This window comes from Dama dama, chromosome 12 (assembly GCF_033118175.1).
Source record: "Dama dama isolate Ldn47 chromosome 12, ASM3311817v1, whole genome shotgun sequence".
Classification (NCBI taxonomy): Eukaryota; Metazoa; Chordata; class Mammalia; order Artiodactyla; family Cervidae; genus Dama; species Dama dama.
Window position 1 is genome coordinate 37,913,161 of NC_083692.1, and position 15,794 is coordinate 37,928,954.

The window sequence follows — 15,794 nt, forward strand, 5'->3', positions numbered from 1 at the left end:
AGAATAGGGAAGCCTGGCCTGCTATAGTCCATGGAGTTGCAGAGTCAGACACGACTGTGCAACTGCGCAACAACAGACTATGAAATTTAGCAAATCCATATTTGCTAACCCTGGTAACAGGCAGCCACTGAAGGATGGGCATGAAAAAATAATGAAAATGTTCAGTGAAAATATATTCTATTTTTCTTGCAAAGCCTAAGCTGGGCTGACTAAAATCTAAGTTAAATTCCTAGAGTGGGAACCAAGTAGCTGTGGTTTCATGTCCCTGCAAGTCTGGGTTACAGCTAATACCTTCCTGCCCCACCTTTCTGTCTTTATAAAAGCTTTCTGTTTGTACTACCCCTTGGAACACCTTTCTAGTTCATCAACTATTGAAAAAAGTCAATTAGGTCTTAAAATTGACTCCGTTGAATTTTATTTTTTAACACTATATACAATTCATACATTTTAAAAAATTTTAATCTGAATATTTTCAAACATTTAGTAATATAACAAACTCCCACATATTTATCACCTAGATTATATAATCAGTATTTTGCTAAATTTGCTTCATTTGTTTTCTAACTGAAGTATTTTATGGTAAATCCCATATATATTTATTAATTTCTTTAAAAAAGTGTTTAAAAAAAGAACCCATAATACCATTATCATACCTGAGAAGATCAACAATACTCCTTTAATATTTCATCTCTGGTCTGTATTTAAGTTATTGCACCCAAAATGTCTTTTTACAGTTGGTTTGTTTATGTTCAAATAAATATCCTCACCTTTGGTAAGATTTTTCAGAGCCCCTTAGTCAGAATTAATCATCTGTCTTTGGCACCAAATCATGTTAGAAATACCCATGGAAAGTAAATTGGAAGAAATGTGATTTACCATGCCCCATTCCCAGAATAGTGCCTAGGCTATTATTACACAAAACTGCATTTTGAAAAGCAACGACTTTGGCAAAGCAGGGCTCTGAGTTTCACTCAGCTTGTGGGATCCTAGTTCTCCCACCAGGGATCAAACCCAGATTCCCAGCAGTGGAATCTCAGAATCTTAATCTCTGAGCCACCAGGGAATTCCCAAGGGCTACACATTTTAATTTTAACTTGTGGGCTATGATAGATTCCTAGATTTCCTTTTTCTCCTCCTTTCATCCTATAAACAATTTATCTTTAATTAAAATGAGGCTTTTCCTAAAACCTTCTGACAAGCTTTAGAAATTCTGCAGAAGGAGCATTAAAAGGCTTCTTTGATTCTGTTCAATACAAATTGTTCAGTTCAGTCACTCAGTCGTGTCCGACTCTTCGACCCCATGGACTGCGGCACACCAGGCTTCCCTGTCTATCACCAACTCCCTGAGCTTGCTCAAACTCATGTCCATCGAGTCGGTGAGGTCATCCAACCATCTCATTCTCTGTCGTCCCCTTCTGCCTTCAATCTTTCCCAGCATCAGGGTCTTTTCCAATGAGTTAGTTCTTCGCATCAGATGGCCAGAATACTGGAGTTTCAGCTTCAGTGTCAGTCCTTCCAATTAATAGTCAGGACTGATTTCTTTTAGGATGGACTGGTTGGATCTCCTTGCAGTCCAAGGGACTCTCAACACCACACACACTCCAACACCACAGTTCAAAAGCATTATTTCTTCAGCGCTCAGCTTTCTTCATAGTCCAACTCTCAGATCCATACATGACTACTGGAAAAACCATAGCTTTGACCTTTGTTGGTGAAGCAATGTCTCTGCTTTTTAATATGCTGTCTAGGTTGGTCATAGCTTTTCTTCCAAGGAGCTAGTGTCTTTTAATTTCATGGCTGCAGTCACCATCTGCAATGATTTTGAAACCAAAAAAAAAAAAACAAAGTCTCACTGTTTCGATTGTTTTCCCATCTATTTGCCATGAAGTGATGGGACTGGATGACATGAGCTGCTTTTTCTGAATGTTGAGTTTTAAGCCAACTTTTTCACTTTCCTCTTTCACTTTCATCAAGAGGCTCTTTAGTTCTTCGCTTTCTGCCATAGGGGTGGTGTCATCTGTGTATCTGACTGAGGTTATTGATATTTCTCCTGGCAATCTTAATTCTAGCTTGTGCTTCACCCAGCCTGGCATTTTGCTTGATGTATTCTGTGTGTCAGTTAAGTAGGCAGGGTGACAATATACAGCCTTGATGTACTCCTTTCCTGATTTGGAATCAGTCTGTTGTTGCATGTCCAGTTCTAACCTGCTTCTTGACCTGCATACAGATTCCTCAGGAGACAGATAAGGTGGTCTGGTATTCCCATCTCTTTAAGAATTTTCCAGTTTCTTGTGAATACAGACTACAAAAAATGTTTTATTTTCTTTGAAGTAATCAACACACGTCTCTAATTACAACTCGGGTTATACAGGAAGAATTAGGTGGTAGTAACTGGATTAGAAGTTATATTTATGTTCTCCCATATATAAAACAATTATTTGCAAATAACAATTACTATTGATTGAATGCCTACCTCAGGCAAAACAGAATGCTACATTCTCGGCATACAGTCTACCATTTTTTCCAACTCCCTGCTGAGCTAGGTTTGTCCCCATTTTATGAGAGTCATAAAGCTTAAGTAGTTTCCTTGAAGTAAGTCAGCTAATAAAGTGTGGCAGGGATGGGCTCTGAACTCAGGTCAGTTTGAATGCAAAGTCCCTGACTAGAACGAAAACCGGGTTGAACAGAGCTGGAACTGGCCCTTCAGAGAACACTGTTTTTGATTTTACATTAACTTATAGCTTGAACTTCAAACAGTTTTAAAATAACTTTTTAAAAAAATAACTTTTTAAATAACTGAGCTTGCACTCTTGTCTTAATTTCAGTTGCTAAGAGTGGGGTGCAGAAAGAACGGTGATATTGATTGTCAGAACTGGGCCCTGATTGCATCTCCACCACTTACTGACTATACGACTAGAGCATCTCTGACCCTAAAAAACTTATCTTGCGAAAATGCCGAAAAGATTCTTGTACAGCGTCTGACACACAGATTCTGATTTAATTATTGTTCCCGTGATTCTGCAGCCGCCTGCATGTTCCGTGCAAGGCTTGGCTGCTAGCTTAGGGGTGAGTTAAAACCGGATAAGACAAAGCCAGCCTTCAGGGTCGTCTAAGAAATCTTCTCTTGGAAATCTCTCCAGTTGATTCTTTTTGTTTCTTCTCCCTCACATCCTGATTTTTTTTTTTTTTTTAATGGTAAAAAATCAAGACAACGAGGAATTATTCTGAAAGGAACTTTACAATTTATTCGTGTGCCACATCCCATTTTTGGAGCTTTTAATGTGACTTGGATTAATTCTAAGTTACTTGCCTGCACCAAGGAGCCTCCCATGGGACCCCCGTTTCTGCGGCTCCTTTTCCGGATCTCCTTTTAGAGGGGCTGCTTTTCACCAGTTTTGGCTATCCGAGTTCTCTTGGTTCTCAGTTGCAGGGGCGCTGACGCTCAGCCTGGGCTCGCTCCGAGCGGAGGTTGAGAACCGTGGCGGGCGGCAGGGGGCGCTCGCGTCCGGCTGCGCGGCGACTGCGGACGCGGAGTCCTGCAGGGGGCGCCCAGTTGCCCGGCACCCGGCAGGGAAAGCGAGTGAAGCCCCGCACTGCCCCCGCGCGACCCGCGTGACCAGAACGCTCCGGCCGGCCTTCCGGAGCGGGCGGGGTTGGTATATAAGGCGCGGAGGTTGAGCTCAGGTTCGGTTCTGGGCGTTAGCATCGTCCGCTCGTGAGGTCCCCCCGGATCCCCCAGGTGAGCCTCCCTCGGATGAAGGCTGATCATCTGGCTCGAGGCTGGCTTTGGGATACGTTAGCCGGTTTGGCGCCCACCAGGTTGAGTCCTAGTAGCTGAGTTTTGATCAATATTTTGGATTTTTCTCCCCCTATAGATTTGGAGTCTACTCTTAAGTCATCATGAGCTTTTTCCAACTCCTGATGAAAAAGAAGGAAGTAAGTTTTTAAAGCAATTGAAAATTTTGACTAAAAAGATTAACTTTTAAAGATGAACAGATGGTGCCGATTTGGAGAAAGTATAAAATGATATAGAGCTATTCTATTTCAAGTGTTTCTCATTGAAACATCGGAATATTTTGTTCTCTGTTAGCTTATTCCTTTGGTGTTTTTCATGGCCGTGGCAGCGACTGGAGCTTCAGCATTTGCTGTGTATTCCCTTCGAAAAACCGACGTGATGTAAGTAAGCATTCATCATTTATAGAAACGTTTTTTAGTAGTGTTAGGCTGACCTTCAGTTTATGAAATGCATGGTATCAGTTTCCTGGTTTTTCCCAGAGAATAAGAATGTCGAATTGTGAATTGGGAGTCAGGGCCAGAAAGCATCCAGGTTTCACAAGGCTATTAAATGATGATATTGATGGAATAAGTTTGTTTCTTGTATCTAAATATCCTTGCATCCATTTCAACCTTTCATCCTCCTCTTCTGCAGAAAAATAAGGTTTTTTTTTTTAAACATACATTTTGAAATGTAAAGTTCTTGGATAGTCTTTTGGGATATGTATCATCAATCTTAAATCATCATTTTAATGACATTTTAAAATGTCAGTTTACTAGAAAGGTCTTTCCTAATGTGGTAAAGTTGACTGATTCAGTTGTCTACAATAAACTTAATTTCAGCCCTGGATATAAGGTAAAATACCATGTATCCTGGAATATAAGGAACAGAAAAACTTGAAACTGATCTTGGCCCGATGCAGGGCTCCATAGGCAGTAATGGGAAGTTCTGGCAGTTCACCACCTAGAGGGTTCAAGCTGAGCCCTTCTGCCCCTCCCAGAAACTGGGGCAGGAGCTTATCTGCTTGCTCTTAGCCTGGCACTTCCGCTCTCATTGCTCTCAGCTTATGAGAACATTTTCCAGTCTAGCTCCATAAAGGCACTACAGACCTTGTACCCTGCAGAGAAATTGATCCTTAATGTGTGAGCCAAACTGTGAAACTTTTTAAAGAACTGTTCCATCAATTTCAGTTAGTGATGAATGCCTAAGTATGCACTTGAGTCTGTCCCTAGAGTAGTATAAACCCAATATCAGAGTTGGTTTAAATGCACTTACTTTAATGTTTAATCAGCTTTCTTTTTCTTTTAGCCTTGATCGAAAAAGAAATCCAGAACCTTGGGAAACTGTGGATCCTACTGTCCCTACAAAGGTATTGCTACATTAAAATATGATTTATACATAGCCCAAACCTTAGCACCTTTGTCTGCAGAACAGATGTAATACTTTTCGTGTTTAGGGTGCCATTTAGTGTAGTGTTAAGAGAGTGCTGTAGGATTGTGGAGATCTAGTTCACATCCTTGCTCTGTTATTCACAGGTGATTTTAGACAACTTGGTCTCTCTGAGGTTCTCAGAATCTATAAAATGGGCACAGTAATAAGGCCCTGCCTCAGAGATTAGAGGCTTAAAGAAGATAAAGTAGATATAGCCCTTTAGCACAGTGTCTGGCCCATAGGAAGCATTCAGATAATTAACTTTTATCATTGTTGTGATACATCATCTCCTTTTTAACTTATTTTTAATCTATATTGGAGCATAGTTGATTTCCAATGTTCTGTTACAATAGTTTCAGGGGTACAGCAAAGTAACTCAGTTTTATATATATATATATATACATATATACACATACATACATATATCCATTCTTTTTCCAATTCTTTTCCCATATAGGTTATTACAGAATACTGAGTAGAACTTCCTGTGCTATACATAGGTCCTTGTTGTTTATCTGTTTTATATATAGAAATGTATGTATATCAGTCCCAGACTTCTGATTTAGCCCTTTCCCCACCTTTCCCCTTTGGTAACCATAATTTTATCTTTGAAATCTATCAGTCTGTTTATGCATGATCTCATTTTATCCACTGTTTATCAAAAGTTAATATAAGGTCTATTGTGATAAATAACAGGAACTCCTAAAAACAGCAGTGGCATTCTCTGTAAGCAAAATTAGCTAATATCCTCTCATCCAAATGAGTAGATTTTTAAGACTATTGAAAAGACTTTTTTACATTTTAAATATTTTGGAAGTAAACATGTAGTCTGTTGGAATGAACACGACTTAAACTGTCTCCAGAAAGTTGTGTGTGTGTGTGTGTGTGTGTGTGTGTGTGTGTGTGTGTGTGTTTAAACAAAGCATTCAAATGACACAGCTTGACTTAGGGAAGGGCGTTTAGGATCTTTAAAGCTACATCTTCCTGTTCCTGGGGGAATAGAAAACTTGTGAGAATAAATGCGAATCTCTGAATGTGAGTTCTTTGGAAGTCAAGACTTGTCCTCAGCTCTCTGTCTTTCCCCTTATTGTGTAACTTGGATCATTTGTACCTTTGTTGAGTGAGGAAATTTTAAGTGCCTAGCTCTGTGCTAGGAACATTATATAGCCATTCACACGGAACAGATAACACTTTTTGAGCTTATAGTTCACATAAAATCATAGGAAATAAAAAAATCTAGAACCTGTTAAGTGAAAATGGGGTAAATGTATATGATCTTTCTCTCTAATCCTGTAACACCCAGGAACCCAAAGACTTTATTTAGAGGGGTAGAACCAGTACATGTTACTGTTTTAATTAGAGATGGGAAGAGGTGATTCTTTGGCTACAAATGTTATGGTGATACTTTTTCCGGATGGAACTGTGTACAGATCTGAAAAGGGGACCTGAGGATGAACAGATCCTAACAAAACATTTTAATTTTGTTTTATTTATTTTTTTAAAGCTTGTAACAATCAACCAAGAGTGGAAGCCCATTGAAGAGTTGCAAAAGGTCCGAAGGGCAACCAGGTGACCAGTCCTCGCCTTTTTCTTCCAAAGAGCACTCTATGAATCTAGTGGAAACACTTCTGCACAGACTAGATTATGGATACCAGTGTGCGGAAATGCTTCTGCTACATTTTTAGGGCCTGCCTACATTTTTGGACTCTGGATAAAGAATTATAAAGGTAGCACAGCATAACCACATAGTCCCAAAATAAGATTCTGTGTTGTTTTGTGTATTGAAATTTTTGTGTTTATAATGCCTAAATGTTTTCCTATAAAGATTTGTTAAATTTGATTGTCTCTAATAAAATACCATTTGTGTAAGATTTCTTAAAGATCAGGTACATATTTAAATGGAGGGGAAAGATCTTTTATGGGAGATAAACACATTTTGAAGCATGGAGATTCATTATTAAATTTTATTTATTTTTAATTTTTAAAAGATCTTCTTCTTCTTTTTTTTTTTTTTTTACTTATTTATTTTTTTGTATTTTGGTCATGCCACACGTCATGTGGGATCATTCTCCCACCAGGGATTGATCCTGGGCCTCCAGTGAAAGCTCTGAATCCTAACCACTAGGCCACTGGGTACCTTCATGGAGCTTCATCTTTTTAAAATAACACCCAGTGCAAATTTCTGTGTAACCTTTTTTTCCAAATTCATTCATTCACCAGAGATCTGTTGAATATCTGCTGTTAGCCGCATACTGTTCTTGTGCAGCCGAGATAAATCAATGAACAAAACCAAATTTTGGAGGGAGAGGAGTAAAAGATGGCAAGTACAATGAGGAAAGTGAAGACGAGATGGAGTATGAGACTTTGGGATTCGTCTTGGAGGAAGTACTGGGATTCTGGCGGTGGTGGGAATGTGGCATATGAGACTGGCCCTCCAGATGCCAAGGCTAACAGTGGTGCTCATGTGGGGAGGGGAGGATGGAGAGCACCCCACAAGTTTGGGGCTTCTCTTCACTCTGGCCAGTGGTCCAGGGAGATCAAAGATGCAATCAAATCCAGCATGCCTTTTGGCACTCCCCCTTGACTGTTCCTGAAAAAGAGACCAAATAGAAAATAGCTTTTCATTCACTTTTTAAAAAAATTGAGATATAATTCACAGAGCATAGTATTTAAAGTTCACAGTTTGGTGGTTTTTTAGTAAATTCACGAAGTTTTACAACTCTAGCACCTAATTCCAGAACATCTTCGTCACCCCAAAAGAACCTACTTCTGATCCCTCTGTCCCCAACCTCAGGCAAACACTAATCTTTGTCCCTATGGATTTGCCTATTCTCTGCACTTCAGATAAATAGGATCACACCTTATGTGACCTTGGTGCTTAACTCTTAACAGCATAATGTTTTCAGGATCCAGCTGTGCTGTACCATGAATCAGTACTTCGTTCCTTTTTATGGCTAATATTCCACTGTGTGGATATGCCACATTTTGCTTATCCATCAGCTGACAGATATTTGGGTTGTTCCTACCTTTTGGCTGTTATGAAGAATGCTGCTGTGAACAGCCACGTGCAAGTTTTTGTGTATCCATATATTTTAATTTCTCTTGGGTATATACCCAGGTTCGTTGACTCATAAAAATCATAAGTCCCCTTTTCTTAATTTCCATCTGAACATAATAAAAATTTAAGAGAAGTGCTAAATTCTAACCACCTTCAGGGCAATAAAAATTATCTAGATCTTACTAGAGATTTGGCAATTCTGAAAGGATTAAAGCAAGACTACTTTTGCAACTTTTGCTACTTCCTTATCACCTCAAATTTTCCCAGATAAAAATCTCTGATTGTTGATCTCAAGGAATTACATGTACCAATTATGAAGTACAATTTTATTTGCTTAAGCTTCTAAAGAGCATTGTGGCCCTGTAGAGGCAAATAAAAATGAACAGCCTTGTGATGGTTGGCCAATTAGGAGAGCAAATTGTAGTGTTTGGGAGGGGGGACGGTGTCTTTCAACTTTAAAACACAAGTCTGATGGAAATGCAGTGGCTTTACAAGATGAACAAGGCGGTGGAAGGTACCATGCAGTGGGTTTGGGAGGGGAAAAGGCCAACAGCAATATTGAAATGTACGTTTCAAAAGATTTATTGATTTTATTTTTGATAGTGTTCTCAGCATTTTCCCCAAATGTTTTATTTTGAAAAATTTTCAAATATGCAGAGAAGTTGAAAAACTAGTACAAAGAACATTCACACTTTTGATCAGTTGACATTTTTCCACATTTGCTCTATCTTTCTGTATACTGTGCTTTTTAAAATGAACTCTGAAACTAAGTTACAAGGTAAAGCTATTTATGCCTAAGAGTAAGGATATTCTAGCCAACTGTTACACTATTATCAGTCCTAAGAAAATTAACATTAATTCAAACATATGACCCATTTCCTCTAATTTTAATGTCCTTTATAACTGTATTTTTTAGTCCAGAGGCTTATCTAAGCTTCACTTGTTGCATTTGATTGTTAGGCTGTTGTACTGAATACCCGACAGCTATGTGGTCATGGAGGTGACTCCCAAGGAGCTTATAGAACTGCTTTCTCTAGAGTTTGATCTGGATGTGATTCTCTTGGATTGTGGGCTTTGAAATTTAAGTTTGAGGCATCCTAATGACATTTTCAAGTAATCTAAATATTTAATAAGTTGTACAGTTATTGGGCATTCACTGTCTGGTGGGTGTTGTGCTGACCTCAAGGATCTGACAGGAAAAGGACACACACTTATGAACAAATCCAAGCAATGTGATGACAATAAAGCAAGGACAGAAATGAGCACATGGTACAAAGGAAGCCTTCCGGAAGAACAGGGGTTCCTGAAAACCTAGTTTCTTTCAAAACCAGTAATTAAAATTCAGAAAGGCAATTGAAGTAGAGACACATATTTACCAAGCCACAGAGGGCTCAGATAGCAATCTTTAGAAACTTGAGTAATTTAGTACATGAAATTTAATATTGGAGGGTAAGGTGGGATAAGATATTATGCTATTATCCTGCAGGCACAAAGGAACTAGATTAGGATTTTTATTATATATATAAGATGGGGATGAACATCATACAGTTTACTTAAGGGAGTGTTGACTGTTACCAACTAGAGGTTTGTGATGTGCGTGGAGGCCAGAGACCAGCTGCTGCCAGTGGTCCTGGGTCCAGGTGGTGAGCCATGACTAGCTAAGGAAATGGCAGAGGGAATGGAGAAAGGAGGATGTACTTGAGAGTGATTGAAGGGGGGAAGGCCTCAAGGCTTATTGGATGTGGCTGGACTCTCAGATTTCTCACCCCAGTGGCTGGGTGGGTGGTGGTGCCAAGACCGAGGATACAGGAGGGAAATAAAATGGAATGTTCAAGGGAGGGGTGGATAAGGAATGAGTTAGGTTTTGGAATTGTTCATCGGAGAGCCCAGGAAGCTATCTAGGTAAATTATTTCTCAAGAACTGCAAAGATGTGTGTTGGAGACAGTTCAAAGGATGATAAAAGCCAGGGTGTGGATGAAACTGCCTACAGAGCCAGTTATAGAGGGATATGAAGACGAAACAGACAGGAGTGTCATCATGAAGGGCATGGGCTGGAAAGAGGATGTGGGCCCTGGTGAGGACGGAGAGAGGGCTTCCCAGGTGACTCAGTGGATAAAGAATCTGTCTGCAATGCAGGAGACACAAGAGGGTTCAGTCCCTGGGTTGAGAAGATTCCCTGAAGAAGGGCATGGCGACCCACTTGAGTATTCTTACCTGGAGAGTCCCATGGACAGAGGAGCCTGGTGGGCTACAGTCCATGGGGCCACAGAGAGACATGACTGAAGTGACTGAGCACATATGCACAAGGACTGAGGAATATGGGGAAGGAGAATCAGCAGATACATCATGGAACCCAGAGAAGAAGGAATGCTCTTCCCTCGTTGGTTCCAGTTTGCAATTAAACCAAAAACCCAGAGTCCTTCAGTTAATGGCCTTGAGCCTTAAGCAAACACCCATCATTCTCTCCTACATAAAAAGAAGATATGGAATTAAGCTTTCTGAATAAAAAGGTTAAAGTCCATATCACTAAAAAACGAGTGAAGTCTAATTACGTACTCACTCAACATTATTTTCCTGGGGGAAATTTCCTCACATTTTAGTTGAGACTTTGGAGAATGAAACTACAGGCTCTGAAATCAGACCACTCTGCCACTTTTCTACCCATGTTTTGTAACTCAGATTCCCGGTCTATGAACTTGGGTTAATCTGTACCTGCTTGGGTTAGTTGTGAAGATGATGTGAGATAAAAATACCTAACTTGGTGCTTAACATGCAGTAGTTGCTCAGTGTGTGTGTGTGTGTATTCAGTTGCTCAGTTGCATTCAATTCTTTGCAACCAGCCCACTAGGCACCTCTGTTCATGAGATTCTCCAGGCAAGAATACTGGAGTGGCTTGCCATTCCCTTCTCCAGGGGATCTTCCCAACCCAGGGATTGAACCTGAGTTTCCTGTATCTCCTGCATTGGCAGGCGGATTCTTTACCTCTAGCATCATGTCATGGTCCTTTTTGCTTTCTAAAGAATGATTATTACTATAAAAGAGAAAGCTCTTAATGTGTTGAAAATTATATTCTTCTATGAGTGAGAATGTTGCCTGTTTGAAATTCACACATGTTGACTTCTGGTAACTGGTCCACCTTTGGCTCACAACGCCCTAGTTATAAACCTTTGCCAGAGCACAGACACACCCAAAGATAAACAGGGCTCACCTTTACTCTCACCTACACAGACACTGAGCTAGAAACAAGAGCCTCTGCATGTGTGTGCACATCTAGAAAAGACATACTAGCAAAAGTAATTATATATATATATATATATATATATAATATATGGACATGAATTTGAGCAAATTCTGAGAGAGTGGAGGGCAGAGGAGCCTGGCGTGCTGCAGTCTATGGGGTTGCAAAGTGTCGGACACAATTTAGAGACTGAACAACAGCAATATAATGTTAAAAATGTCACTTGCAACCTACCTTTATTTTAGTAATCACCGTATTCCACAAACACACTACGTATATTCTTACATTCAAAAATGATGGTAGGTGGAGTTCCTTGGCAGTCTTCCACTCCATGCTCTTACTGCAGAGAGCCTGGGTTCAATCCCTGGTCAAGGAACTAAGATCCCACATCCCACAAGCCATGCAGAATGGCAAAAAAAAAAAAAAAGTTTGTATGAATAAGGAAGGGAGGTGAAGTTGAGTATATGTATGTAAGAGAACACTAGGAATCTAATTAGTTTTCCTGGTAATTATTCCTTATAATATCTTTTCTCCACAATTAGAAAGTTACTCTCAGGTATTTATGTAGTTTCTCCCTAAAAACTAAGGCTTTGGTTTTAATAGCATTTTACTACATCATTTGCCTGTGTGCTTACTACTTAGCTTTAAATTGAAAATTAGAATAAAATTAAGGAAAAAAAACAAAAGCCATTTTGATAACTCTTGCTAACATGCTAAAAACAAATTGCTGTTTTACCTGGTGTGACTTATGATACATATATAATAAAATATTGCTTATTTGGAGAGAGGGCATACTATTTAAAAAATTAAACTCTACTTTTTTGTATTTTCACCCAGTAATACATGTGATTTTTCCTTTATTTCGTTGTGTATAATCATGAAGTTGATACTATTCTATTCCCCAAGTGTTTGTTCAGGTTGCATTGCCTTAGGCAAGTTAACCTGATTATTTTGTAATGCCTGTGTTTATCTCAATTTTCCTTATCAACATTAACAAGAAATGGGTTCATGTCACAAGGCAAATGTGACTGTTTGCTTGTTATTTTGGAGACAAGTTCATTGAGTCAATCACTGGACATTTCTCAAATTTTGTTCCAGATTTTTGAAAGTAGAATCATTATTTATTTATTTTACATTTAGATATCCTTCAGATACTTGGAGGCTTTTTGGATGTGCATACCCTTCAGGGCACAAAGACTTGAACCTCTTGGTTTGCCTAATTTTGTGGGGTTTTCTGGGTCAATTGAATAACGAACCCTTTTCAGAGGTCACCTCCAGGCCACTTACTGGGAAAGTGCACCATTTACTTTTTAAATTATTTTTTTAAATTCAAGCATAGTTTAGATAGAATAAAATGAACAGGACATAATGGTTCAGTTAGAAGTTTTGAAAATTATACGTACCCATGGAAGTATCAGGCAAAACAAGTGAAAGTGAAAGTCTCTCAGTCGTGTCTGACTCTCTGTAACCCCAGGGAATTCTCCAGGCCAGAATACTGGAGTGGGTAGCCTTTCCCTTCTCTAGGGGATCTTCCCAACCTGGGGATTGAACCCAGGTCTCCCACACTACAGGCAGATTCTTTACCAGCTGAGCTACAAGGGAAGCCCATCAGACAAAGCAAACTATTGAACATTTCTATCACCCCAGAAAGTTCTCTTGTGGCACAATTTACTTTAAAACCCACCAAACTGTACACTTTAAGAGGGTGAGTTTTATGGTATATGAATTATATTTTTAAAAAATCTGCCCTATATTTATTTGCTCTCTCACCTCAAGAAATAACAGGGGTTGGCATAACTTTTTCCACCATATGTAGTAGTCTGCCCCCAATCCCCATATATTGTTACATTTTGGTTGTTTTCTTTTCCGAAAACAGAAAACTGGAAGTTATTGCAGAGTGTAAGAAACACACCAACAAGAACACCTGGGCCAGGCCTTGTAGTTCAAGCTGTCCCTGCAGTGATAACAAACAGGCGTCCCTGGGCTTGGGTGTGGATAGACCCGGAAGCAGAGTTCAGACACTGGGTTGACCTGGTATCTAAATGATGTGAACATTACCACCCACAGAGGAAGGGCCCAGGCAGGCTACAAGAGTTACTGTAGCAACTAGACTATCCCTGCAATAAATCCTCTCCAGGACAAGGCTGTAAGCAGGCAAAGCAGGAGAAGTCACAGTTGACTTCACAACTGGATTAGTGTATGCTCCACCAGCTCATCTATGGTGTATGTCAGAGCTTGCCCAGAGAGCAAGGAACCGTCCATATCACCAAACCCAGTCCTCCCAAACCACACTAGGAAGCTGGCTCATTCTTTCAGTAAAAACAGCTGTTCTCAAACCTGAGCTGTTCTCAAACACCAGGCTCTCCTGTGAGGCATGTTAAAACATGGATCGTTGCTGTTGTTTTAGTCGGTAAGTCATATCTGACTCTCTGCGACCCCGTGGACTGTAGCCCTCCAGGCTCCTCTGTCTAAGGGGATTCTCCTGCCATGAACACTGGAGTGTGTTACCATTTCTTCTCCAGGGTATCTTCCAGACACAGAGATTGAACCTGGGTCTCCTGCATTGGCAGGTGGGTTTTTGACCACTGAGCCAGCTGGGAAGCCCCAAACATGGATTGCTGTGCTCCCAATGCAAAGCTTCTGCTTTAGTGGTTCTGAGGTGGCACCTAAGTATTTGGGGTTCTAATGCCTCCCCCAGTCCAGGCTGCCTGCTCAGTCACACTGACCCCAGCACCCTAACCTGAGGAGTGGTGGGTCTAGAAGGTGTCTGTGGTGTTAGATGCAGATGCCTTTTTGACATCTTCATTTCTCTGCAGAGATGACACTACTGACCACCCATGTCAGGACAGATGGCAGTGGTTCTACCAGTAACAATCAAATCTGACATGAATTCAGCTTCATGGTGGGCACAGTGGGCAGGGAGCAAGCAGACAGGTCAGCATGTGACTCCAGGCTCTGCCAATCTAGAGCTGGGTGACCTGGGTGGTTTTCCTAACTTCTCAGAACGTTACTTTGCAAAAGGATCCTTTGCAAAAGGATTGTCTTAAGGGTAAGCCAGTGCAATGGGTTAATATTTAGAAATGTCTTCACTGAGATATCTTATTTCTGCACTATTTCCTCCTTGCTCTTCTTCCCTCCAGTGTTCAGTCAGAGCACCTTTTGCCTCAGGGTAAGGACTGAGATGCAAAAACAGTCCTACTCTGGGACTTCCCTGGTAGTCAAGTGGTTAAGAATCTGCCTTCTTCACCAATTCCCTGACGCATTCCCTGACTCAGGTTTGATCCCTGGTCAGGGAACTAAGCTTCTTCCGGTGGCTCAGTGGTTAAAGAATTTGCCTGTAATACAGGAGACACAGGTTCAATCCCTGGGTCAGGGTGGTTTCCTGGAGGAGGAAGTGGCAATCCTCTCCAGTGTTCTTGCCTGGAGAATCCTGTGGATAGAGAAGCCTGGTGGGCTAAAGTACATGGGGTTCCAGAGTCCTACGTGACTGAGTGACTAAACATGCATGCAAGGAACTAAGATCCCACGTGTGCTATGCTATGCTATGCACTGTGCTCCATCGTGTCTGAGTCTTTTGCTACCCCATAGACTGTAGCCTGCCAGGCTTCTCTGTCTATGGGATCTTCCAGGCAATGGGGCAAGTAAGTCCTTCCCCCTCCCCCAGCCACAACTACTGAGCCTGCACACCACAACTAGAGAAGCCTGCACATTGCAATGAAGCACAGCCTCATCACCAGGGTCCACACCCATACCTCCTCAATCTGCATCTCTGGAGGGAGGCCCAGGATTCTGGGTTCAGTACACATCCTCTTCAGGGTCCTGCATGGCTTAAGTTTGAGAAGCTCTGGTCTGGGACAAATAAATAGAAACACAGAGGCTTCGAAATCCATAGCTGACACCATAGCCTGCCCCAAAGCCAGTAGGCACATATTTGTGGCAAGTTGGGAGAGAAAGGGTTTTTCTTTGGCGGACAAGCCTTGGTAAATTGAGGCCAGAGGTTATGTTCTAAGCCACAGCATCTGGAAGACTTTGTGATGGTGTAGTAGCCATCTGTATATCCCAAAGGAAAACCAGTTTGACAAGCAGGAAGAAGAGAGGATGAGAAGAGGCTGAGATTAGATCTTCAAGTACCTGCAGGGTTTTCCGTCCCCTTGTCAGTGGTCCCGTGAGGCCCTGGCTTGAAAAAGGATTACTGTGTCAGACAGACTCTCTCAGAAGCTTAAAGTAAGAGACAAGAGTGACAGCCAGGGGAAAGTCAGGGACGTCATAGGGTCACTTGCACTATGAGTTA

The 15,794-nt window shown here is 40.9% G+C and overlaps 1 protein-coding gene across 1 annotated transcript; it reads left to right on the forward strand.

Annotated features, from left to right (window-relative positions):
* Positions 1–3,642: 3,642 nt before the first annotated feature.
* Positions 3,643–7,077, forward strand: C12H15orf48 (chromosome 12 C15orf48 homolog). Its single transcript, XM_061157062.1, has 5 exons — positions 3,643–3,739; positions 3,876–3,936; positions 4,091–4,176; positions 5,084–5,144; positions 6,711–7,077. Exons 2-5 carry the CDS (start codon positions 3,901–3,903, stop codon positions 6,777–6,779), a joined length of 252 nt encoding a protein of 83 aa, XP_061013045.1. The 5' UTR covers positions 3,643–3,739; positions 3,876–3,900; the 3' UTR covers positions 6,780–7,077.
* Positions 7,078–15,794: the final 8,717 nt, after the last annotated feature.

What these genes read in the sequence shown, in the direction of transcription:
- C12H15orf48 (XM_061157062.1), top strand. Translation starts at nt 3,901, where the DNA reads ATGAGCTTTTTCCAACTCCTGATGAAAAAGAAGGAA. An exon ending in TCCTGATGAAAAAGAAGGAA is followed by an intron (nt 3,937 to 4,090) that starts GTAAGTTTTTAA and finishes GTTCTCTGTTAG; the next exon opens with CTTATTCCTTTGGTGTTTTT. An exon ending in CTTCGAAAAACCGACGTGAT is followed by an intron (nt 4,177 to 5,083) that starts GTAAGTAAGCAT and finishes TTTTTCTTTTAG; the next exon opens with CCTTGATCGAAAAAGAAATC.